At 35.5% G+C, this 25,463-nt stretch overlaps 2 protein-coding genes and 1 long non-coding RNA gene across 6 annotated transcripts in view; 2 read left to right on the top strand and 1 right to left on the bottom strand.

Annotated features, from left to right (window-relative positions):
• The window catches only part of LOC106156969 (uncharacterized), a 34,231-nt gene extending 22,198 nt beyond the window's left edge, over positions 1-12,033 (bottom strand). The window contains exons 1-3 of the mRNA XM_086998658.1: positions 11,656-12,033; positions 10,014-10,076; positions 9,498-9,686 (exon numbers count right to left, since the gene is read on the bottom strand). Of these exons, the coding sequence (XP_086854784.1) occupies positions 9,498-9,686; positions 10,014-10,076; positions 11,656-11,775 (372 nt within the window). The 5' untranslated portion in view covers positions 11,776-12,033. The remainder of the gene's footprint in view (positions 1-9,497; positions 9,687-10,013; positions 10,077-11,655) is intronic.
• On the top strand, positions 1,112-3,941 carry LOC147759305 (uncharacterized). Of its 3 annotated transcripts, XR_015331633.1 has the most exons (4): positions 1,112-1,277; positions 2,693-2,785; positions 2,897-2,970; positions 3,195-3,941. It is a non-coding gene; the product is annotated as an uncharacterized LOC147759305 (long non-coding RNA). The 3 variants fall into 3 exon arrangements; XR_015331631.1 differs by lacking the exon at positions 2,897-2,970; XR_015331632.1 differs by having other exon boundaries at positions 2,897-3,243.
• A 2,765-nt stretch (positions 12,034-14,798) lies between the features above and the next one.
• LOC106156974 (sodium/potassium/calcium exchanger 5) lies at positions 14,799-25,041 on the top strand. Of its 2 annotated transcripts, none has more exons than XM_086998612.1 (10): positions 14,799-15,104; positions 17,278-17,460; positions 17,762-17,845; positions 18,606-18,712; positions 20,390-20,490; positions 21,093-21,183; positions 21,316-21,487; positions 22,169-22,387; positions 23,286-23,387; positions 23,618-25,041. In XM_086998612.1, the coding sequence occupies exons 1-10, from the start codon at positions 14,888-14,890 to the stop codon at positions 23,944-23,946; spliced, it is 1,605 nt and encodes a 534-aa protein (XP_086854738.1). In that variant the 5' UTR covers positions 14,799-14,887; the 3' UTR covers positions 23,947-25,041. The 2 variants fall into 2 exon arrangements, with proteins under 2 accessions (XP_086854738.1, XP_086854739.1); XM_086998613.1 differs by lacking the exon at positions 18,606-18,712 and adding an exon at positions 19,715-19,818 and having other exon boundaries at positions 14,800-15,104.
• The last annotated feature ends 422 nt before the right edge of the window (positions 25,042-25,463 follow it).

Raw genomic sequence — 25,463 nt, 5'->3', positions numbered from 1 at the left:
AAAGGGTGGCTAATGCATTATTATTGAGTTTGTGCTGGCCAACACATACATGTAACATGACCTCCGTAAATAGCTATATGCACTCACCAATAATCTCCTTTAATGCGGGAATGGATTCATAAACTAATTGGCTATATAGTAACAGAAAATTGTCCTTTGCTGCATTTTGGCAAAAATGAACAGATGTTCTCCCAAGTCCCCTTTGGATTTAATTTTGAGCATGTTAGGTCGACCATTCCATGGGTTTGAAAACCCCTGACCCAAAACTGCTGATTAAAGCTATCCACAGTGCCGATCCACAGCTTCTTATAAACAAAATATATATTCTAAAATGTACCAGATGTTGATACTTCAATAGAAGCTGGGAGATGGATGCTGGTTACATTATTATGCCTGACAAGAGTGGTTGTAAACAATAAATCATCCTTAATTATTTTAAAGGTTGAATCCAAGGGCAGAGAGGGATTGTCATATTATTCCTAAGAATAAAATGTCCTCATTTCCCTGGGAAAAAAATTCATTTCATTGGGTAAGTGGAGTCACCCTGTAAATAAAGTCAATGGTAGACATGAATTGGTAGAGTATGAATTTGCAGTGGTCCTGCGTCACTTTAAAATGTTAGAAATGTATCTGTGATGAGATTCAAACTGTGGAACATGTTTTATTTTTGTCCTATGACAGCTTGCATTTGCAAGGATTTTAGCTTGTAAAACATCTTTGGAAAATTGATTTGGATCCTCTTGTTCAGCTTAAAGCAATGAGGACTTCGATTGTATATCAAAATCCATTTTAATTGCATGTATATCAAAATCCAAGTAAAAACTAGAGGATCAGAGAGGCGATACCGCCTCCAAATATTGTACCACCAGCTGGAGCAAACGCATTCGTATAGACCCCCACATACACAAAATAAGGGACACAGCCACCAGTTTTGTGCTTGACAAGCTGTAAAAATGCAATCAACAAGAATTTTTAAACTATTGCAAAAAATATATATGGTACAATCAAGGAGTTATAACAGAAGGAGATTACACGCGTGGGGGCGGAGCCCGTATTACGGTCTCTCATTGGTCGGAATGAATAGAACCCAGAGAACAATGGATGCCTATCTCTGTTACGCTTAATTGCTGTCTCGTTTAAATCTCGTTTGTTAGTATCTGTGCCTTCGTCTGTTGATTTTTGAGGACAGAAACAGAAACGGAGTCCCAAGTTTCTAAAAAATGAGAGAAATACAGAATTTATATGATATTACGTTGGACAAGGTTTTCAAAAAACAGGTAAGTGCTTTTAAATGCATAACTACACGAAATATGAAGATAAATTGCAACTTTTATGTCGCAGGGTCTCACTGTGTAAGTGTCCAGCTACACGTTGATCTCGCGAGGTGGTGTGTGGAGAATAAATATTGCACGAAAAATATTTCCCACTCATAACAAGTGCCTATAAATATAGTATCAGATGAAGAAAGTTTGGTCTTTATACAGTTGCAATTGTTAAGTAATTTGTGGCAATAGCAAAGAATAAAACTTAGGTGCAGTTTCAGTAGCCGAATAACAAGCAGATGCTTAAGCTGCCATCTTGCTAATTTTTCGAAAAAAAAATTACTCCAAAAGACATTTTCCTCCTACTTTTTGAAACTTGTGTCACATGACAGTCATAAAATTTAACTAATTGTTATGTGTGCAACACACTTGCTTGAGCAGTATTGTTTTTTTTCTGCGATTTTACATGTGGTCTAGCTTGGATACGACAATTGACAATTTTCATGAGTTCCGATCAAAAAGTGTTACGCTTGTTACGGCCGAAAGCCTTACCGCTTTTTGTACTTTTCAAATGCAAGATTATAAAAAAAATTGGTGTGTTTAGATTCTTGAACATTTTGGTCGTGGCGTGGTATATATTGCATGGATACTGCTCCAATATTTCTTGAAAAAAATAACCCGATTTGTTCAGAATACCAATTTTTTACTCTAGTGTTATGGGTAAATGTACCATTTTGGCCTTTACCTTTTTCATGTCTAAATCTAAAAAGACTTATCATGACAGTTGGTCATCATTTTTCTTCTCACCATGGTGGGTGGCTTTGGAGTGGTAACTTTGTTGTTAAAGTAAAGTGCTCAGTTTTTTTGACTGGAAAATTTTGCCTCCACCCAGCATTTTCCATCATGGCGGTCTAACAGGAAGTTTGACTTCACAGTGTCTTTGGTATAGTTATTTTTAACTTATTTAGTCTTCTTTTTACATATATATGTTTTAATTCATATTAAACCTTTGAAAAAAGAACACACATGAATCCTGGTGCTTCTTAATTTAAAGTCTTAAGGTTTTAAGTTCACCTAGGCTCCACCAATTACTTTACCTGTTATCTCACTACACATCTCTCTTTGAGTCGAGGTGTGTAAGACACACCTTATTGTGTAAGACACCTCTATAATTAAGGGGTACTTGCTTCTCTACTTAAATTATACTTCACTACTTTGGCATGTTAGGTGGCAAGCTTGGATGTTTCAGTTCATTTTAAGAAAGAAGCTTTGCCTTGGTGGTTACAAAAGAATAGAACTCTATTAAGGTTTATTCATTACTTGAAATTAAATATTTCATCTTGTAGTGTTGAAACAGAAATTCTCTCAAAATTGATAATGAATTTGACATGCATATCTTAACACTACTCAAGTTTTTTTTTCTATTATAGATATGGGAGAAGGCTGCATTGAATATATGAATTATGGTCAGGCTGGAAAAAATTAAAATATGTCAATGAAAAAAGGAGGTCAGTGTGTCTGGGGTAAGTTACTTTTTGTCATAATGCCTAAGATGCATTAAACATTCACTAACAACAGTACCCTTTTTAATTTTTTTTTTCAAAATACAACAACCTTGGGCATTTTCCTTTTAGCAACCAGCCTCTCTGAAATCCCCTTTTTGTCCTGTCAGAAGAGTAGGGACCAGGGCGGATTTAAATAATTTCTTGTAATAAGTACAATTTCTTTCAATTTCTTGGGGTTATTAGCTTGTAATCATGAATCTTGATGTTCCATATAAATTTAGTTGTAAATTGTTCATTTATGTGGTGAACATTATTTCAGTCAAGTCATAACAAGACACATAAAACTTCACTGCATAATTCCATAATGTCTACATGGATACTAGTAGTTCATAATGCTATTATTATGTTTTTTTTTTCTAACCTACAGGTTTCTCTCTTTTCTGAGTGGCATGGCATTAGCAAAGCAGAAGAAAAGGCCCTGAAGAAATTCTCACTTGAGTTGTCCTTTTTGGAGAAGAAACTGGATAAGACTGGCCAACAGAGATTGCATTAAATTAATAGTGCTCCTTTATGACATTTTAAAATATTTTCAGTCACCTAACTGACTCTATACATTTCAAAAGTGGACATAAATTTTATGTTACTGTTACGTGGAAAAAAATTCAAAACCTATATATATAAATTGTTGAGTGCCATGGTATAACAGTCTACCTGATTGCCAGTGAAATTTCTGTTTCAGTGAAATTTCTTTAAAGCAGTCACTTACTGCTTACTTACCAGTTAATTTTTTCAGCTGTTACATTTTATAAATGTTCTTACTAAGTGTTGTCTTGATCTATAATAACCTTTTGAAAATCCCATGTTTTTCATCCTATTTGTAAGAATTAACCACTTTATCTTCTAGGATTTTTTTTTTTTCATTCGGCCCATTAGATTCTCAGACCTTGCTGGCCTGTAAGTGGAATAGTATCTGGCACAGACTGGTATCAGCAAGTCAGATAAAAAAGAATATAATTATTTCTATTTGCACGGTTGAAAAAAATGCCATTATAGACTGCATAAAACTGGAAAACTGTAGCAACTTAATCATTCTTATGACTTCATTTATTACTGCTTATGTGTAAAATTTTTGTTTTTGTTCTTCTATTGATATAATAAAATGGTTTTACTCACAGATGCTACTTTCATGAGTATAGAGTGCTTGAGTATAGAGTTGACTTAAAAGATATTTTAAGTTAATATAGTAAATAATAGTTTGAAATTCAATATTCTCATCTTTATTTGTTTCACTTTAAAGAGCTCAGTGAATACTAAAATTTCTGATATATTTTGTACATAAATATATTTCTGAATGAATAAAAATTATTCTTAATGTATAGCACTGTGCACTTGTTTACCGACAAATATGAACAGTGTTAGTACGTGTCAAATAATCCTGAAAAAAAGGGAAATTTCCAAGATAAAGAAATTTATAACGAGTATTCAGTAAACTGACGTGTCGTGGCATTGCCTCAACCTTGGATTAAAATTTTAATTAAATGCATTATAATATTAAAAATAAAATTATACCGAGTGAGAGATAAAATACTTTAAGAAATTTAAAACCAGACACAAAGCGTAGGCACTGTCACAATGTATATGTTCATGGGACCCAAGGGCAGGAGGGTCCAAACGTTAATGTATTAATATTATGTCCTTTGGCAGTGAGGACAGACGTTCACTTGAACGTCATTTTCACAAACCACAGTTGGGACGTTTTCTTTTGACTTCTCCTTGGTGATTTTTCACCGGGTTGTGCCATAAAAAAGCCATCTATCACCGACTAAAAAAAGCTCATGGCGACCATCCTCAGTCACCACCTTATAATCGCTTTCTATGATATCGTTCCCTTCCAGCACATCGTCCAAATAATTACCTGTGAAAAAAATCGTCAGCATACAGCGGCGCTTTGACATTACTGATCTCGAATTCTAACGCGAAATAACGCATATAAAATCAATCTCCAAGCTGAGGAGAGCGACGCAGACGAAACCTTGAGACAGGAGGCCCCCCGTAGCTAGCTCCGCCCACCGTAACAGACATCGGACAATAGAAAGGCTTGCGTGTAATCTCCTTCTGTTATAACTCCTTGGTACAATCAAATTTTAAGTTCTTCGTAAGGTAGGTCAAGGGTCAATTTCAAGGTCACAGTAAATTGCCAGTATATGACTTCCTATTCAAGTTCAAGAGTAACTATGGACCTATCTCTGTCAAGTTTGAAGTTAAAAGAGAAAGAAATAAACAGAGTTCAGTTCATGATAAAAAGTAGGTCAAAGGTCAATTTCAAGGTCACACTTAGATTGCCAGTATAGGACTTCCTATTCAACTTCAATAGTAACTATGGACCTATCTCAGCCAGTTTTGGAGATAAAAGGGAAGCAAAATTTGTAAAATTTAGTTCATGGTGAAAAGTAGGTCAAAGGTCAATTTCAAGGTCACATTTAGATTGCCAGTATATGACTTCCTATTCAAGTTCAATAGTAACTATGGACCTATCTCAGCCAGTTTTGGAGATAAAAGGGAAGAAAAGTTTGCAAAGTTCAGTTCATGGTGAAAAGTAGGTCAAAGGTCAATTTCAAGGTCACATTTAGATTGCCAGTATATGACTTCCTATTCAAGTTCAATAGTAACTATGGACCTATCTCTGCCAGTTTTGGAGATAAAAGGGAAGCAAAATTTGCAAAGTTCAGTTTATGGTGAAAAGTAGGACAAAGGTCAATTTTAAGGTCACATTTAGATTGCCAGTATATGACTTCCTATTCAAGTTCAATAGTAACTATGGACCTATCTCTGCCAGTTTTGGAGATAAAAGGGAAGCAAATTTTGCAAAGTTCAGTTTATGGTGAAAAGTAGGTCAAAGGTCAATTTCAAGGTCACATTTAGATTGCCAGTATATGACTTCCTATTCAAGTTCAATAGTAACTATGGACCTATCTCAGCCAGTTTTGGAGATAAAAGGGAAGAAAAGTTTGCAAAGTTCAGTTCATGGTGAAAAGTAGGTCAAAGGTCAATTTCAAGGTCACATTTAGATTGCCAGTATATGACTTCCTATTCAAGTTCAATAGTAACTATGGACCTATCTCTGCCAGTTTTGGAGATAAAAGGGAAGCAAAATTTGCAAAGTTCAGTTTATGGTGAAAAGTAGGACAAAGGTCAATTTAAAGGTCACATTTAGATTGCCAGTATATGACTTCCTATTCAAGTTCAATAGTAACTATGGACCTATCTCTGCCAGTTTTGGAGATAAAAGGGAAGCAAATTTTGCAAAGTTCAGTTTATGGTGAAAAGTAGGTCAAAGGTCAATTTCAAGGTCACATTTAGATTGCCAGTATATGACTTCCTATTCAAGTTCAATAGTAACTATGGACCTATCTCAGCCAGTTTTGGAGATAAAAGGAAAGCAAAATTTGCAAAATTCAGTTCATGGTGAAAAGTAGGTCAAAGGTCAATTTTAATGTCACATATAGATTGCCAGTATATGACTTCCTATTCAAGTTCAATAGTAACTACGGACCTATCTCTGCCAGTTTTGGAGATAAAAGGAAAGCAAAATTTGCAAAATTCAGTTCATGGTGTAAAGTAGGTCAAAGGTCAATTTTAAGGTCACATTTAGATTGCCAGTATATGACTTCCTATTCAAGTTCAATAGTAACTATGGACCTATCTCTGCCAGTTTTGGAGATAAAAGGGAAGAAAAATTTGCAAAGTTCAGTTCATGGTGAAAAGTAGGTCAAAGGTCAATTTCAAGGTCATAGTAAGATTGCCAGTGTATGACTTCCTATTCAACTTCAATAGTAACTATGGACCTATCTCTGCCAGTTTTGGAGATATAAGGGACTAGATGTTATAATTTTGGAGTTACCATAATGTGCCTTAAATTTCGTACAGAAAAAATTAATTAAAATAAAGAAAATGTCATTTTGGTCAAAATTCTTGAAATAGGAGGTGCTCTGAAGTTTCAGAAGTTCAAATTTGATGAAATAATGTCATTTTTGAACACAAGTTGTCTGCTTTGCCAAGCCTTATGTTTTATTTTTTCAGAGTTCAAAATTTATTATCCATTACCGTACTGCACATTTTGCTTTTACCACCAATATGTACTTTTTGATACAGTGTAACTCGAAAACCGTATGGAATACAAAAAAACCGAGACCACCTCCAGTGTTGGGCTTTACATGCTCTACAAAATGCAAAAAAGAATGGGTCTCTAGCATTAACGGTTCCCGAATTAGAGACAGTTTTCAGTTTCGGTATCTTATGGCCGCTACTCCCGTGAAAATGCACCGATTGACCCCAAATTCATGGAGATGAAAGATGACCTGAAGGGTAACACTTTCCAATAATATTATTGGTTAAGTCTCTGTGGTGTCTGAATAACAGGGCAAAAAAATTTTTTTTCGTAAAAAATTTCATTTTTTTGAAAATTTTGGCCCATTTGACCTTGAAGTAGAGGTCAAAGGTCAAATCCAAGGGTATATTTGAAATCTACACATATGACTTTTGGAAAGCCGTCTATAGAAATTTTTCCCATAACTCCTTCCGTAGGGTAGATAATTAGCATTTAATTTTGCCATTTTTAGACAAGGGTGCATTGCAATGAGTGCCACACCCAGACCCCAATACCGACAAAGCCCAAATTTTACGTGGAACGAGTTGAGATTATAGGTGACCTAAATCCATGAGATGGGTACGGGGGCCCTTACCATCTAGGAGGAGAAGCGGTAACGGTAGCCGTCCGGCGGAGCCAACGGAGCCGGCGGAGCCGGCGGAGCCGGCGGAACGATCCGGACGGGACCGAAACCATGTGTACCGCCAGCGCTAACGCTGGTGGTACAATTAAAGGAATAAATAGTGAGAAAATAATAATATAAAATAATCATACCCCTGAGATATTTGAGAAAACTAGTTGCTACCCTGATGTACATTGCGCACATGCATCATTCATCATTGCTGCTCTTAAATTTAATTTTTGTAGTGAGTGAAATATGAATGATGTAAATGATGAGTTTGTGACAAAAATTAATATGTTCATTAATAGGTTTATACATTGTGGGAGAAATTTTGAATATCAAATTTGATATCTGAATCCTCTCCAATGCATTTTTAAAATATTGAAATACAACATCCATGTACTGAGTACTGCTGAATTTTAAAGAGCTTAGAAAAGCAAATGCCACAAATTAAACCCTCGTGCAAACTGAAAATAAAAAGAATGATAATAATCATCTTAAATATATGCATGAGCCTTCACCAAAACAAAAATTAAAAAAGCAGAAATTACCTGAGAAAAAATTATAAATACACATAAAACTTACACTTAAATTTGAAGTAAATTTAGCATTCATGTACATGAGTCTTCTGTTAATATGGGCTTATTAAAGTTATTTGAATTAAACTAATAAAAAAATTAGATTACCCAAGACTGCTGGTATCATTTTCTCCATGTTTATCTTAAATTGTAAAATTTATTAATGCAAACAGTCATACAACAGCCCATTTAAAATGTTCATCATATTATATATTTTCACACAAATGAAAGAGAGAAAATCAATCCACTGTTAATTGAAATTTACGCATTGAATGGATTCATTTAAAATCCAGTCTGATCAGCTGCTTCTTATGATAAATATAAACATAAAAATATGAAAAAAAAAAAAAAAAAAAACGATAAGTACACAAAAATAAAATCAACATTAATTTATTAAGCTGATAAAGTCACAAAGAAACTCTGAAACTAACACCAATAGATGCTGATAGCTCCACTAGGGTTTTCAATATGGCGAAAGACCCGACCATTTTATAGGTATAAGGCTGATGGTACCAACAGCTGAAGTTTGGCAAAAGATATTTTTTATCCAGCAATACTTCTCTTTCATATTAACCTGTTTTAATGTTACAGACCTTTTCTAGTATTTACTCACTCTCGCTTTCGTTTTTCCCAGTGTATTGTGCTGTATTGCGTCGTATTGCGCATTTCAGCTCTACCCAATAATAATTGTATGATAAAATGTTTTTTTAAATCAAACTCTTTCTGAAAAGCTCACAAGAGGGAGTAAGTCATGTACAGTAATCAAGACAATCTGATGAAGGGTAATGTGTGATGCTTCATAGGTAAACATATTTTTGATCTTTCTTTGCCTTTTATTTGGTTTTAAAATAATTTTTTGGCGAAAGGCAAGTACTTTCTCTCAGAATTGCCATAAATTCACTGCCAGCCTGTCACAATATTTGCCTTAAACCACTAGCTGACACTTGGGCTGTTCTCCCATAACTCACAATATCACTCAGATGACAGAGTGCTATCTCACACATTACACATGATTTTTCTGTGAAATGCTGGCACTTACACTATGTATCTCAAATAATGCTCTCTGGCAATATATGCCTTGAATAGCTTGGTGATATACTGTGTACATTGCAAGGATGACAGTGTGATACTGTTATCTCACAAATTACTTTATTCTATATGTATAATTAATGTATGTATAATTAATGCATAATTACTAATAATAATAAGTAAGTTTCCTTGGTTGTGGTCTGCACTCTCTGGGTCTTTTTATTTTCTGCTTTTGGTCTGTACATTTGACAGCTTTGCTGCCTTGTTTATCATAATAACCATTATGATCAACAACATGCACAAGTATGTTATCAAAATCATGCATTCATTCACATGTGCCTCGTGACGACTTACCTGGTACAGATCAATATAATCCGTCTTCAACTTTTCTAGACTGGTCGTAACGGCTTGGTCTATGTCTTCAGCAGTGTATGGCGCACTATTTGCGCCTTTTCCATTGCCAACCTTGGAGGCTAGTACAATATCTCTTCTCTTACTGGGGTCCAATATCTGCCCCAGAACAGAATGGGAGTTCAGATATGCCTGTAACATAGAATACAGAAATAAATAAATAACTTTGTTATATGATTGCGTGAGAGAGACACACAGACACTGTGTGTGTGTGTGTGTGTGTGTGTGTGAGAGAGAGAGAGAGAGAGAGAGACACTGCATGTGTGTGTGCACATGCAGGGACTGGGGAGGGAGCCAAAAGCTGCTGATGTAAGTACTGGTGCTCAATTCTTTTTAATCAAGATGATAATACCGACCAAAAAACAGCTAGTGATTTAATAATTTATAAAAAGAAACAAAATCATAAATTTTTCTATATGGATTTACCCAAACTGACAGTCTGACCATTATCACTCTCACCTCAGCAGTGTCTATAAAGTTTATGCCAGTCTCCAGTGCTTTGTCCCATATTTTCTTAGATTCCTGTAAAATATTAAAATTTATATTTACACAATTTGTTTAATTAAAACATGTATCATATGTATAAATTTGTAAACAATAAAATGTATGTGTGTTCAATGGTAGATCAATTAAAATTTGACAGATTATGAGAAGAGGACACCTGTCCTAGCCTCTGAGGTACCCTCTCCCCCTCATCCCCTTCCCCTCCTCCCCAAGAAATGATTAAAAAAGCAAATCAAGGCAGTATCAAGAATTTTCTACAATCACTGACGATTATATTACAGTGGAAATATTATCCAAATCATTTACATCTATTGTTTTCTAGTCCCATGCAAAGTGAGACAAAATGGCTAATACATGCATCCCACCCCCACCCCGCATCTAAGGCTCTATTCCCATAGATTTTAGATCGATCTATCCCCGCGGGGAGTCTCACTAGATTACTTTCAGATAATCCGACTTAAATGTCCGTCCCGCCTACTACAAGCTGTAAGGGTGTAATTAACTTTCGTCTCCGCCCGGCTGACAGCTATTTAGCGTGAACCCCCAGGGAGTTAGGTCGATCTAAAGTAGGTTGATCTAATCTATGGAAATGGGGTGTAATACTTGGCCTTCCCACACTTGTCTACATTTTTAATAAAAGTTATCATACAAGCAGGACTGATCTACCTCTGTGGGGATTCTTGCTTAAATCCACTCAGTGTAATCAGCTTTATTGGCTGGCATGCCCCCCTTGAGAAGCTTGGGGAAAATTAATTCTTTAGAGTAGGGGAGGAGGCATCTTGATAGTCCGAGGGTTAACTGGTCTGAAAATGGTAACATTTTCATCGGTTTTTTAATCAACGGTTCATTGGTCCGAAGGGGGCGTCTCAATAGTCTGAAGGTTCATTGGTCCGAAGGTCCATTGGTCCGAAAAACGGTAACATTTTCATCGATTTTTTAATCAAGGGTTCATTTGTCCGAAGGTTCTGTAGTGAACATTCGGACCAATGAACCTTTGGACTATTGAACCTTCGGACTATTGCTACGGCCCCGGTCCGAAAGTTCTATAGTGAACATTAGGACCAATGAACCTTTCGATTACTGAACCTTCAGACTATTGCTACTGCCCTGGGGAGAGGTGGTTGCTCTGCATTTGTGCACTAATAATACACTGTAATTGCCCCTAGTCTCTCAAGGGGGTGTGTACATGAGACAAATAGGCTGATCACACTGACTGCATTGTAGGGAGAATTACTGCAGAGATAGTTCGATCCTACTAGTTTATGATGATTTTAGAGTGCATTCCCAGAGATTTAGATCGATCTAACTAGATCGGCCGGGGTACGCACATTTGGCTGCGCACATTTCACATTAAACCTCAACTTTCAGGCCCATAGCCAGGGGGGGGTTCGGGGGGTTCGAAAGAACCACCCCTTTTGCTGGGAAAAGGTCCACTCTGGGTAAAATTTGATCTAGGAACATGAAGTTTTTATGGGAAAAGGTCCACTTTTTCAGAAAAAGAACCCCCCTTTTGAAACTGCTGGCTACGGGCCTGACTTTAAAAATCAAAATTATTTTAACTGCATTGTTTTAACCATTAAGACACGCCGCACTTTACCTCCACGGACATCGCTCCCCAAGTTTTGTCCCCGCCAACCTGGCCGCCATTGAACTGCCAGGTGCCCAGGCAGATAGGGGACACATTCAAATCACTCCCTGGCAAGTTGACTCTCTGCATCCTCAAAGTTTCAGTGCACTTACAGTATGTCGCTGGTATTAATACAGACAGGTCTCGGAAAGCGTGGATGTTTTACAAATTACGGTGCATTTGCCCGGGATTAACCAGCGAGGCACAGTTCGTCACTGACAGACTCTGTGAGATATAGAGGTCAAGCAAACAAACTGTGTCTGCTGGAGTTAATATTGTTCCAGATGAAGTAGCGTGTATTCTATTCAACAGAGATAAAGCCGACGATTTAACGGCCCGCACTTTAAACAGATAGTGTTTCTTTTTTCCTTTGATTAAACAATTAAAAGCATGACCATAAAACTGATGTACACTTTAAAATTAAAATGGGGGCATATCAAGAAAAACTTTCCTTTAATATAATAAAGGAAGTAAGAAGAATATGTTTTATTAGCCTGTGACTGTAGGAGTGCGGAGCTGCCTTGACCTAGTTAAAATTTCAGGATACTGTCACATGACAGTAACGTGATGAAGTAAGCACAGATAAGATCTGCCTGCTGACTACTCACGGATAAATAAATAAATAATTAATTAATTAATTAAAAAAATAGACCAATAAATAAATTAATTAATAAGTGAAGAGATTAAAAAACACTGTATCAAAAAGATTATTGATCAGGAATGGAGTGATGATCAAAATCTACAAGATTAACAAGCCGCCATGCCACTGACGACAACGTAAACATGACTTTTCATGTGTTAAACACTTGTAATTGATCCTGTTACCTTTAAATACATATGACTTTTTTAATTTTTGCCTCGTTTGAAAAAGGATAGAATATTATCTTCTCAAGAAGACAACATATATACGGACAAATTTTAATTGATTAAGATCAAGGGTTTTATTAATGATAAATTGATGTTCTAGTGTGATAACACTACTGGTAAACAGGTACTGAACTTATTGAATACTAGTACATCATATTTAGGACAACTTTAACAAAATCACGTGGAAAAATTAAACTGCCGGCATCATAGAAAAAATATTTTCTCTGCCTTTTGTTCATAGCAAAACGTAGTAGGGTATATTGCCAATTAATATCATACATGTATGTTTACTGAAATACGTATCTAAACCTTACACTTTAAATAACCCTTTTAAATTCTTAGGTTTGTGTGCGTTCGTGTGTGTGTGTGACACCCAATTTACAAAGCAACAAAATTGACGATTTGCGCATAAGCAAGTTAGATTGTAAATAAAACAACAGAAAAGGAGTTTGTGCTCTAAAAGTGTATTGTTGTGTTTTGCGCCTGTCAGTTTAATTTATTTATTTAACGTCATCTTGCATTAAACTGCCCGCCCATTTGCCACTTCCAATTAGGCCTAACTATAAGGCTCTATTCCCATAGATTTTAGATCGATCTATCCCCGCGGGGAGTCTCACTAGATTACTTTCAGATAATCCGACTTAAGCGTCTGTCCCGCCTACTAAAAGCTCTAAGGGGATAATTAACTTTCGTGTCCGCCCGGTTGACAGCTATTTAGCGTGAACCCCCAGGGAGTTAGGTCGATCTAAAGTAGGTCGATCTTATCTATGGAAATGAGGTGTAAGGGAGCTTTTTGCATTCAAGTGTCCCCAGACGAGCGTGCTTTCCTTTCAATTTCAATTAACGCTACAAACGGGAGCTTTTCCGCCGCCGTGCTCGTCCTTTTAGGGCTCCCGTTACCGCTATAAATACATACGGTATTTCCTAGTAACAGAAGATAGATTAAGGAGATAGAGAAGAGTAGAGCGTGAGGAAATAAGATAATGTATACAGTTGAGTCAGTGTGTAGAAGCAGTAGAGAGTTTGTTAAGTCAGCACTGCAGAGTAGTAACAGTGTTGGGACTTTCAAATAGAAGTTTGATCAATAAACCTTACAGTTTTATTTTAACTGGAGGCGTCGTACGTTTGTTTGAAATCGACCCATCGCGTTCGGAGAAAAAGAAAAGAACGCGACAGTATATTTTTATTGAAATAATATTAAGGTTAGTTTTTTCACATAAAAGAAATTTCACATAAAAGGTATTTTGACAAGTTTAGTTTTCAATGTACTAGTGTACTTGGTATCTACATATTGTATACCCCTTAAAAACGAGAAGCACACAAACCCCGGTAGAATTTTATTTGCGCCGAGAAACTACGTATCGAGTTTGTATTTCTTCTATCCAAATATGCTCATGAATAAACTTCATTCAAAACTGTTTTTTTTTAAGGGGAAGCAAAATAGTTATTTCGTGATTAAAACACAATTTAGTAAATACTAGTACATGCAGTACAATTTATTTTTTTGTTTTACCCTTTTATGATTGTTTTAAAGTTGGGGCGTACACTTATATATAAAATAAAGATAAAATGAATTAAAACTTTGAAAATGCCCAAACTCAAATTTCGCCACTCTTCATTCTTTTTAATGTTAAAAATCCGTTTTATACAATGCGTTTCTCCTTTTCAGTGGCGGATTTAGGGGGGTGTCAGGTGGGGTCCTGACCCCCACCCCCCACCCCTTTCGATTTCTGAAAAAAATCACACCAATGGTGCCCTCTTGAAATTAGAATTTTGTACATGAATCATAGTTCTAAACCGTACCAAATGACATCGTTCACCCTCTAAAATACCAATTTTTTCGGGGCCATTCAGCGGGGCCCGAACTTCACGCCAAGGGGTGTGTGCACGTGGGTGGGTGGGTGGGTGGGGGTGGGGGTGGGGGGTCGGCTTCGCATCTGCGGACCCCCCCCCCCCCCCTTAAATAATCCTGGATTCGCCCCTGATTTTTTAATATTTTTCTTTCGCCCTTAAAAATACTAAATAAATCAATAAATACCGGGTATCTAACTAGTTAGGCCTATAATGCACCTACTTAAACTGACCTTCAATATTTTAGGATATAGCATCGTTTTGAAATCAAGGGAAAAATTAAAGTTTTACCGAAACCAAGGAGTTATAACAGACTTGCCGAAACGCAGAGTAAAGAGAGGGGGGAGGGGGAGTAAACAGCAAACACGTCCATGCACGCGTAACGTGACAGCACGGCAATCTCGTCTTGACCTAGTTTTGCGTTGATATTATCGGCTCTCATACCACATGACAGCAATATGACCTAACTGGGACGGACGGGACCATGGGGAAAGAAGCTCGTACAAGAAATGTTTGGCGACAACGAAGGAAACGTCGAGAAGTTATATTCCTCGTGCTAGCAGGACTGATGCTTTGTGCTACGATCGTGGTACAGATACTAAAGCCAGCTGGACGGAGTGTTGAGGTTTCGGCGGTCGATGGGAGGACGCAGCACAATGAAGGAAGTCGCGTTAAGAGAGCTATTGAACTGTCAGCGACAGGTAGACGTTTTGTATTATATATACATACCGGTAGTCACATGAGAGCTTAGAGACAGGTGTTTTGTTGATCGCGTGTGTACTGGTATGTTTGTTGCAAGCGTTTTATGAAATGAGTCAGACATGTTTTCAGAGCATTAATTAGAAGCACAGTTCAGTGTTTCTTCTTCTCCTTCTTTTTATAATACATGTATATCTTAACTTTTATAAAATTCATATCATTAAGCATGTTATGTACGGATACGCTATAAGTGCAGAGTGTGTGTCATTTCATCTTTGGGAAAGGGGTGAATCAGATTAATTTTGTTATATAACACCTGTATTATTTATTGATTATTTTATTTAAGCTATTACTTACAATATTATATAAGTTTTATTTCAAAGAATCAAAAGAAATGACCTCTACCTCTCACATCCCTGTGCCCATGCAAGGCAGTTGTTGATTCACATGTACTCTGTAGACAGGGTTCATAATATTACTGCAATCAATATATCCCTGCCCCTTGAATTCAGCTTGTGGCCTTAAAAAGTGCTTAAAATTAATTGCTATAATTAAGACTTGAAAAGGGCTTGTATTTCGCAATTTAGCACTCCTATTGACGATTTTGATATGTACTGCCTGTGCACAGCCAGTAAGTATCAGAATCGTCAATAGGAGTGCTAACGCATGAATTTTCGTGCTAATCGCAATTATGTCCTTAAAATGTACTCTGATTTGATCACTTGGCAATTTGTCAAAATATTATTTTAAATCTTGTAGTTTTTAACCTGAATATTAACAATAACTTGCAGAAAGGGAATACTTTTTTTTAGAAATCACTTACAATTACTTTAAAATTTATTGTTTTCAGGTTTCATCATGAATATGTTAAAATACAAATTTAATATTTGAAATAATGTCTTTCTTTCTTTGGTACGAACACTTATAAATGACAGTAATTTGCGTTCAAAGTCCTTGAAAAGTACTTGAATGAGAGCTTCAAAGTCATTGAAAGTCCTTGAAAGTGTTATTGATGTTGTCGTATGAACCCTGCCATATACAAGTATCAGCAATTAACTTAATTGTCATACTGAACTTCTAGAGTTGATAAAGACGGAGATGATGGGTCAAGGGTATTGGACATTATATACCCAATACACCGACCTCTTCCTTTCACTAAATAAATAAGAAATGGGATGACTAAGATATAAATATCAAAGTCAGTGGCTTTAACATGTACATGTATATTTACACTGTATGGAGCACTTTATGCATAGATTTATCAGCATGTAACACACTTTCTGTAAGAGACTATTAAAAGATTAGGCGTTTTTCCTTTCCTGTACGTCCGCCATATTTAGGTCGTGGCTTTGTAGAGCCATGGCTCAACTCGATGTGAATGCGGCCTAACTGATCCACTGACTAAATTTGGTCGACCATGCTCAAAAGCAGCGCTGCTTAATCCTCTGATGATCTCCCTGCCATTAAACAGATTAGATATCAGCTCTGATGTTTAATTGCAAGGCCCCTACAGCAATGAATTAGCAGGAAGGCCGTCACGGAATTAGATGCTGCTGCTTTTAAGTAAGGTGGCCATATTTAGTCAGCAGATTTGTTAGCCCACCGATGAACATGTTCTGAATACCTCAAATTTCAGGATTCGTGGTTGAATCGTAATCAGTTCATGAAATTTGTCAATTCCTGGCCATTCGTGGGATTCGTGGTCTGTGTGAAATAGGGGCATAAGTCAAACTGACTCAACAAATCTCATTTCATATGTGTACTTATGTACTCAAGGAATCTCTGCAAAGATATTTATTCCCAGAGATTCCAATCATTATAGATCTTATTTTGGCATCCATATCTAAACTTTCTTTTTGGTTTGTGATCAAAAATGCCATTATTGTCTGCCCTTCTCTGATCAGGAAGATTACATACATATCTTGTCTTTGCCAGTGTGCCATCTACGATTATTTTGCAATGTTTAAAATATTAATGATTTGACTGAGTGTATAAAAATTTCAAAAAAATAATAATAATATCATAATAATACAGAGAGATAAACAAGTATAAATATAAATAACAAGAAAAGAAAAAGGCCCAAAAGGCTGTTAGATAAGGTGGGATACACTGGGAATTAAATTATCAAATGTATCACTTTGCAAATTTTATATATATTTTTTTTAATTCATTCAGAGGAGCCACAGAATTGCACAAAGCGTTCAGTGGAGGAATTTCCCCCTGATCTCTTCACCCTGGAGCAAAAACAGCGCTATGGCCTCATTTTTCTTCACTGTCTAGGAGCTTTGTACATGTTCAGTGCATTAGCTATTGTCTGTGATGATTATTTTGTGCCTTCTTTAGAACATATCTGTACAAGTAAGTATATTTTTATATTTACGTTTTTTTATTGTTTAGTCTGCTCTTATTTTTTTATGTTTCTAATTATGATCAAACTGATTTTTTATTCCCTTTAATTTGATTCCTAAATATATATGAATAGTATTTTTTAAGTTTTATTTATTTATTTATTTATTTATTTATTTATTTATTTATTTATTTATTAATTATACAGTCATAGTAACTGAAGAAATAAGGAAAAATGTCTTAAGATACTAAACATTTCAAGTAGTTGTATATTATTAACTAATTTAAAAGATACTAAACTATATATTTCTAGGGCTAGGTCTGTCACCAGATGTCGCTGGGGCAACCTTTATGGCCGCTGGAAGTTCTGCTCCTGAACTAGCCACATCAATAATAGGTAACCTGAGACACTTCTGATGGTGTTATTTTAGTTTTTAAGCTAAATGATTTTTTCACCAAATCTGATGCTGAGAAATTTTTAATATTATAGCACTTGCTCTTCCCATGGTGATGACATATAAACAGTGTTACATTTTGAAGTGAATATTTTGATTCATCCAGTTATATTATACTGAGATAATGAGAACATTAAATCTAAAACTGGATCTTGGTTTCAACGTAAAATCTAGTGCAAGATTGAATTTTTTCTTGTTATCTCAGTAGTTTACAGTATTTTGCCACTGCAGTATTCTGCCTTCTCATACAACTCATAAATTTAAACTATTTTGACATAACAAATACATCTAAACATGCATTGGCTTTGTGTGAATATCTATAAATTTTAATTCTTCCAGTGCTAAAATCTGTCTTCGTTGATTTTTTTGGCTATGTTATACTTGCTTTATATATTTTCCATCTGTACAAATCAAATCCATAATCTGTTTTAATTTTTGCAATTAAACATTAGAACCTGCGCTTTGTTAGATGCTTACCCAACCATATTAGTCTCAACCTTTGTTGTTGTGTACACTCCTTTATAGTTATTTTTTCAAGTCAAAGCTGTGAATGTGGCTTAATTTATGAATAGATTTTTGAGTCAAAGCTTCTCCATTTGTGATCACAGTTTCATAGTTACTTTTTAATTAATTAATTAATTAATTAATTGTAGTTATAGCTTGCCGTGATGTGGATGCAGCTTTTTAGTATGATTATTGCAGGTGTAATGGTATCAAAGAGTGATGTTGGTCTAGGAACAGTGGTAGGCTCTGCCGTGTTCAACATTCTGGTGATCGTAGGCATTTGCTCAGTGCTAACTGATTGGAAGGTGCTTAAATTGTAGAAATATTTGTTTTTATGTGTTCATGCTTTTGCGCAGGTGTTATTTCATTTTTTTTTTTGTGTGTGTGTGTGTGTGTGTGTGTGTATGTGCACTAATCAGTGGTAAAGGCAAAAGAGCCACTCTTCTAGCCCCAAAACAAAGTTGTTTTTGACAATAGATAGTATAAAAGTATTACCAGTAAATCATTTTGGAATGAATTTTGAAAGAGCTAGAGCTGGGACTGGGCATATATTAAAAGGATCGAAAAATGCAATTGAAATCAATTTTATTTGCTCCCTTTGCCTTAATTACTACTTATACTGCATGCTATAGCATTGATTAACCATCTAATTTGCTAACATTCCTTGCACAAAGTTATTACTTGCAAAATTAGTGTGATATTTTAATGATTAACCCATGGTCTGTGGCAATTGACCAGTAGATTAGGAATCAGGTAATAAAAAATTGAATTTTTTCCAATCCGTAAGTCTGATCAAAATTTCAAATTTGTGAGATTTTTAATGTCATTTTAGATTATCTTGCCACTGCGGACTTCATCCTTGACTATGTGGCTCAAATCTTATAACTTCAGACAGAAAGTCTTGTTGTGATCAGAAATCAATTTTTTTAAAGACTATCATTTATCACATTTCAGGCTATTTAATGTGAATCCCATTTGACCCCATTCCCATAAACACTACCAGTCAAGGTGGAATGCCCAACTCTGGGAGGACTCTTGCTAAGTGCAATCAGCTTAACTGAATGACATGCCTCCTCTTGTTTTCAACATACACATATAATTTATTTACCTACTTTTCTGTAATTACTTAATGTCTGGAGGAGGGATGTCTTTCAGTTAAGCTCATTGCAGTTAGTGATATTTTCTGCAGAGTTGGGTCAATCCACAAGATCGATTGTACATGTATTTATGGGAATGGGGCCTTGGGTTCTCTTTTCACTGCAGTGCTGCCCCCTGACTTCCTGCATGTTATTGGTTTGTTTCTATAGGTGTATTTATTGCACAGAGTGACGTCGGTCTTGGAACCATTGTGGGAAGTGCAGTCTTCAACATACTCATCATTGTTGCTATGTGTTCCCTTTTTGCTGGCATGGTATTAACTTTTTTTATACCGATATACAGTACATGTAGATCGCACATATAACACATTTATTGGAACTGGTCATTTTTGCCCCTTAAATGCAAAGACAACCTGTTATATGCAAACACTGTTCACTAAATCACATTCAGCTTAAGCAGCTCTGATGTCTGGCACGCCTACTGAAGTTGTTAGGAGGTAAATTAACTATTGTTTAACAGCTTCATGCCAGGCATCTAAGCCACTTAATCTGAATGCAATTTTATGAGAATCCCTTCTGAGATGTGTTGATCCTGCTAGATTGATCTAGGTTTGGGAATGGGGTCTAAGTCTTCTTTTAAAGTTAAAATCAGAAGTACTCCGGTTAAATAAAATATTGTGTATGTTTATCACAAGAAATATTTATCTCATGGTCCAGGCCAGTTTTCATATGGAAGAGGGATATAATTCTGTATTAACCATGAACTGAAGAAGACCAAAATTTTAGTGTGAATGTTTAGACCAGTTTTTGGAGTAAATTTCTTTTGTTTTATAAAATTATTTTCTTTTTTCAGCTGATCCAATTTTCTATTTATTCTTTCCTAAGGTGATTCCGCTCACTTGGTGGCCTCTGTTTAGAGATTGTTCCTATTATGCATTGTCTGTTATAGTGTTAACAGTAGTGATACAAGATGGGGAAGTTCACTGGTGAGTGCAAGAAATAAATTAATTTAAAAAAAATAAATAAATGATCATTATTGAAAACAAAAAGATGATATTATACATGATTTTGTTCTGAAACAATCTGATGATAGGTCAGCTTGATTCTAAATATTATGTCAAATGGCTAACGATATTCATTTTTAAATTGAAATGGTTAATTGAAAAATAAGTCACAATTTTCACCACATTTGTTGCGTTTGAAAAACTTTACATAAGTCATATTCTACTTGTCCCATTTCATTTAAAAACGAGGCAGTTAATGCTAACATGCATTTGCCACAACCAAGGACAATTTGAGGCCATCAGGCTTTCACCACTAATGCAGTGAAATGTTCCCATGAGACTATCTTGTTGATATGAAACCACAGTGACCTTTTTCTAATATGTCAAAGAGCTACAGACCAAAATGCTTCACAGGTTTTAAATTTTAAAAAAATGACCAATAATTTGATCAATTCCATTACAATTTTATATAATACTGTCAAGATGGTCATCCAAATTGAATCTCTTGCTGATGGTGAGGTGCATTATCACCCCCGTTATAACATATTTGTAGAAGTATATATTTATTTAATTTCACATTTCAGGTATGAAGCACTGATAATGTTTACAATGTACATTCTATATGTGACATTTATGTACTTCAACCCCAGAGTTAGTAGCTGGGCAATTGCAAAGGTAGGTTGTGCATTTCATTTTTTTTTTTATACCACTTATATTCTTTTCCAAGTGGTGTTTCCATCAGAAATCGAAAAAGATGCATATCAAAATCATCATAGTTACTATATTGTTAATATATACTACATTCAGGTTCATGAATTTCAACATAGACGTGGACATTTTCCTGGTAACTTAAAAGGGCACGCAGGAGAAGAATCCGCCCCACTTTTAGGAGAAGATGCAGAAAAATCCAGTGTCAGCTTCAAAAGTGGAGAAACAGAAACCCACTTTGGAGGAGAGAATTCTGCCACAGAAAGTGAAGGTAACAATTTAGCTGGTATTCCCCTGGTACTCCCCCCCCCCCCCCCCCCCCCCGCACTCTCTCACACACACACACACACACACACACACACACACACACACAAATAAAAATGCTGCTAAAGTCATGTTTGATCTCTGTCATGGATGATCTTATTATGGCACAGAATATTTTAATTTGTAATACCACATAGAAACCCTAAGGCTGAATTTATCTTATTATTTTTATATTACTTTAAGAACAGTAATGCCCCCATCTTTTCTTATCAATTTTTCCAGTGAATTATTTGGGAATTTTATGGTGATTTTACTGTATAGAATAGAGCTATAGGGCGACTTTCTTAATTTTGTTCCTACCACTCAATGGGAATGTTCTCACTTTAAGAATTTATTATTTTAAATAATGCAATATCTATATAAAATGCACAATTTTCCCCATTGGAAATACCAAGTCATTACCATGAAATATTCCATTTGTTGGCAATAAATAAGCAAAGATAACAGTTGTGGAATGGACAGTTTTTTTGCTAATTAAACAGGTAAGGCACATCTTGAAGAGCATGTGTCTGTGTTCAATGATACGTGTGTAGATGTTTTATACCAATTTAAAGATTTGTAGATCATCTTATGCAAAACATAGAATATTTTCTTACCTTAAGAACTTCTTTTTGTTTTATCCACACAGATGACGAGGACTTTGAATCCCCATGGACCATCCCAGAATCGTTTCTAAAACGTTTCTACTGGGTCGCAATGTTGCCTGTGTCGGCCTTGCTCTTCTTGACGGTTCCTGATTCTCGCAGAGCTGGAGTCTGGAAAAGACTTTTTCTGCTCTCGTTCATCATGTCAGTGGTGTGGATATCTGGTTTCTCCTACGTGATGGTGTGGATGGTTGCTATAATGGGTAAATTTTAAGTTATTAAGTGAAATTCAAGTTAATTTTTATTTAAATAAAAGTTTAAGAACTGCATTTATCTAACATTAATTTTTATTTAAATAAAAGTTTAAAAACTGCATTTATCTTAAGTTTTAACAATTGTTTACAATGTGATAAGGCAAAAAAAGTCATTAAACAATGCAGCAATAGTCAGATATTACAGGGCTCATACCCATTGAAACTATTGGTTTACATCAATTAATCCAGCTCCATATAGAGACTCATACTGAATGCAATAGGTGTAGAATATTACCACACCTCCCCTTGTTTCCAACATACTCCTATAATGTGAAGGCGTGTTAATCTGTTAATTTGATTGTATTGAGTGAGAGCACCTGCAGTATTGGATAAATCTGTGTAGACCGATAGTTATATTGGGAATGAGCCCTTAGTTAAAAGACTGCTAAATCTGATGCACATGGAAGAAAATGTTACAATTTATTATTGAAACTTTAAAAGTGCATATATGGATTTAAGAAGCTTTGGAATCTTTAATTCTTTATTTCTTCTACATTGTTTCTATTGTTTGATCTTAGGCTATGTTCAGGATAGAAGTTATGGTGATAGCAGGATCTATCAGCAGGGATTCTTGCTAAGGTGCAGTCAATGAAATCGGCCAACTTGCCTGGCATGCCCCCTTGCAGGGCAACATGAACAATGTCATGGACCCGAAAGTTTTCCCCGACTTTACCCAAGTACTTTGAATTACGATGGAGTGTGACATAAAGCTGATAACATTGACTGCACCTTAGCCAGAATCCTCACTGAGATAGATCGATCCTGCTAGTACGATAACATATATACTGAAAGCAGCCTTAAAAACTGTTGGCTTGCTTAATTAAATGATGAACTTGTCTCCTTATAGGTGACACCTGGAACATCCCTGATGCAGTGATGGGGTTGACAATTCTTGCTGCTGGCACAAGTGTACCTGATGCCATGTCCAGTTTGTTTGTGGCTAGAGATGGTAAGTTATTCATTTATTTAATTATTATTGCCTTACATATAAATTAGGTAAATATGTGTTTAGTTCCATTTGTCTGTCTGTAAGGAACATTTATGGAAACTGCTTTAGACGGATTTTTTATGAAATTTTCGGAAACTGTTTGGAAGGGACCCAGTACTGTAACTGAGATTTTGGTGGTGCACAAAATTAATCTTTGGTAGATTATTACATACATTCATTGTGCTTTTTAGGTTTTGGGGATATGGCAATCTCAAATTCCGTCGGGAGCAATATCTTCGACATCCTGTTGTGCCTAGGACTACCATGGATGATAGAGTGTTTCCGGATTGGCGCCCCGGTGGACATCAGTAGCAAAACCATTGTGTTTACGTCCATTTCCCTATTGGCAACTGTCATATTTCTTCTTGTAGCCGTGGCGGTCAATGGATGGAAATTGAATAAAAAATTTGGTATTATATGTCTGTTTGTATATGTAGTTTTTATGTTATTTTCATGTATGTATGAACTTAATGTATTTGGGGAAATTAACCTACCCTCATGTCCCAGGAATTTTGTTTAAAACATATTTCTTTTTAAGACATATCTTTAAAAATGTGCAATTAATTTGTCTATATGTCAGTTGGTAGCAAGTGAGATGTTAAATATTTATGTTGACTGTTAGTCCTTTATACTGCAAAGAAGTAATGTTCCAGTGAATATCATCATTTTACTTTAATTGTGTAGATGTACCATTATTATACAATTATGTTAACAAAATTACGATTTTTTGTTTTGTTTCAAGTTTCTAATTTTTGAGTCACTCATTTAACGGGGATGAAGACTGGTGAATTACACTTGTAATGTTAAAATGAAAGTTCAGAATTAATCATTTATAAAACGTAATTTTCTTCTTTGTTGTGGTGATAAAGTGAAAATTGTTGAGAATTCCAGGGATTTTTTTCTGCACAATGTTGTATGCATTTTTGAGATTTGTATGTTGTTTTTTTATTAAAAATAGATACTTACATCTTTTCGTAGCATACAGTTCAGACGCTTTTTTGTTTAAATTACTCTTATCGTGAAACGTTCCATTTGGTAGGGCGTCAAGTTCCCATTTTTTCTTCTTCACGTTTTTGGAGACATTCCTATTTATTCTTTGACGGACTTGATGTGGTTTTTGTTTGTCACTTCCATGTTGATCGTAGAAAAATAGTAATAGAGAACGTTTGGGAAAATTGCTTGTGGTACTGTAGCTTTGTCAATGTCAATGTCGTGCACCCTCTCTAAAAGACATTTTGAACTTGACGCCCTTTATTATTATAACCACAATTATTATAATTCCATTGTTTAAGTGTATGTATTTATTAGTATACAAAAAAATGTTTTCGTATTATGAAATATACGTATATATGTTAGTGCCAATTACGAAAATGAACAGTAACGTGCCAGTGTCAAATTTGAATGTCCGTATAGAAAATCAGGTTATGTAGAAAGTTGACAACTAGAATGTTTGTAGATTATGTACTGTTATACGTGTTAAAGACAGTTATTGAACTGTGGGTAATCAAAAGAGCCTGTATTCCAAATGATTGATTTCTTTTCACACGCGAAATAAAAAGTTAAATAAGACAAAAGACCGAGTTTCTGAGAATAAAGCATTTTTTTTCAACCATCAGCGGATATTGAAAGTGTTATGAATCTCTCATGTAACATTGTCTATCTACAGATTTTTAATCACAGAATCAGCTACATAGTTGGTAGATTGGAATCGGATAATCGGTACCAGTACCGGTAGAATAAAGTTAAAAGGTAGAACCCATGGGTTTGAAAATCATCCAAGTGCTTATTTTTGCCATCTACAGCTTGTTATAAATCGTACATACACCTTAAAATCTATTTAAATAGTTCCTTTGGCGTACCTGATGTTATTTCCATCGGAGTTTAGGAAGATAGTCGCTGGTTAAAATTACTGTCCAGTTACTTAAAAACTAAATCAACCTTTAGAAATTGCAATTAAAGTTCGAAGCCAAGTGCAGAGAAGGATGGACAAATTATTAGCGAGTGCATGAAATTTACTTATTTCCCCGGCAAAATCCA

Source organism: Lingula anatina, unplaced genomic scaffold (genome assembly GCF_051362555.1).
Source record: "Lingula anatina isolate TDL-2025a unplaced genomic scaffold, LinAna3.0 unanchor82, whole genome shotgun sequence".
NCBI lineage: Eukaryota > Metazoa > Brachiopoda > Lingulata > Lingulida > Lingulidae > Lingula > Lingula anatina.
This window is presented reverse-complemented; position numbering and strand designations above follow the sequence as displayed.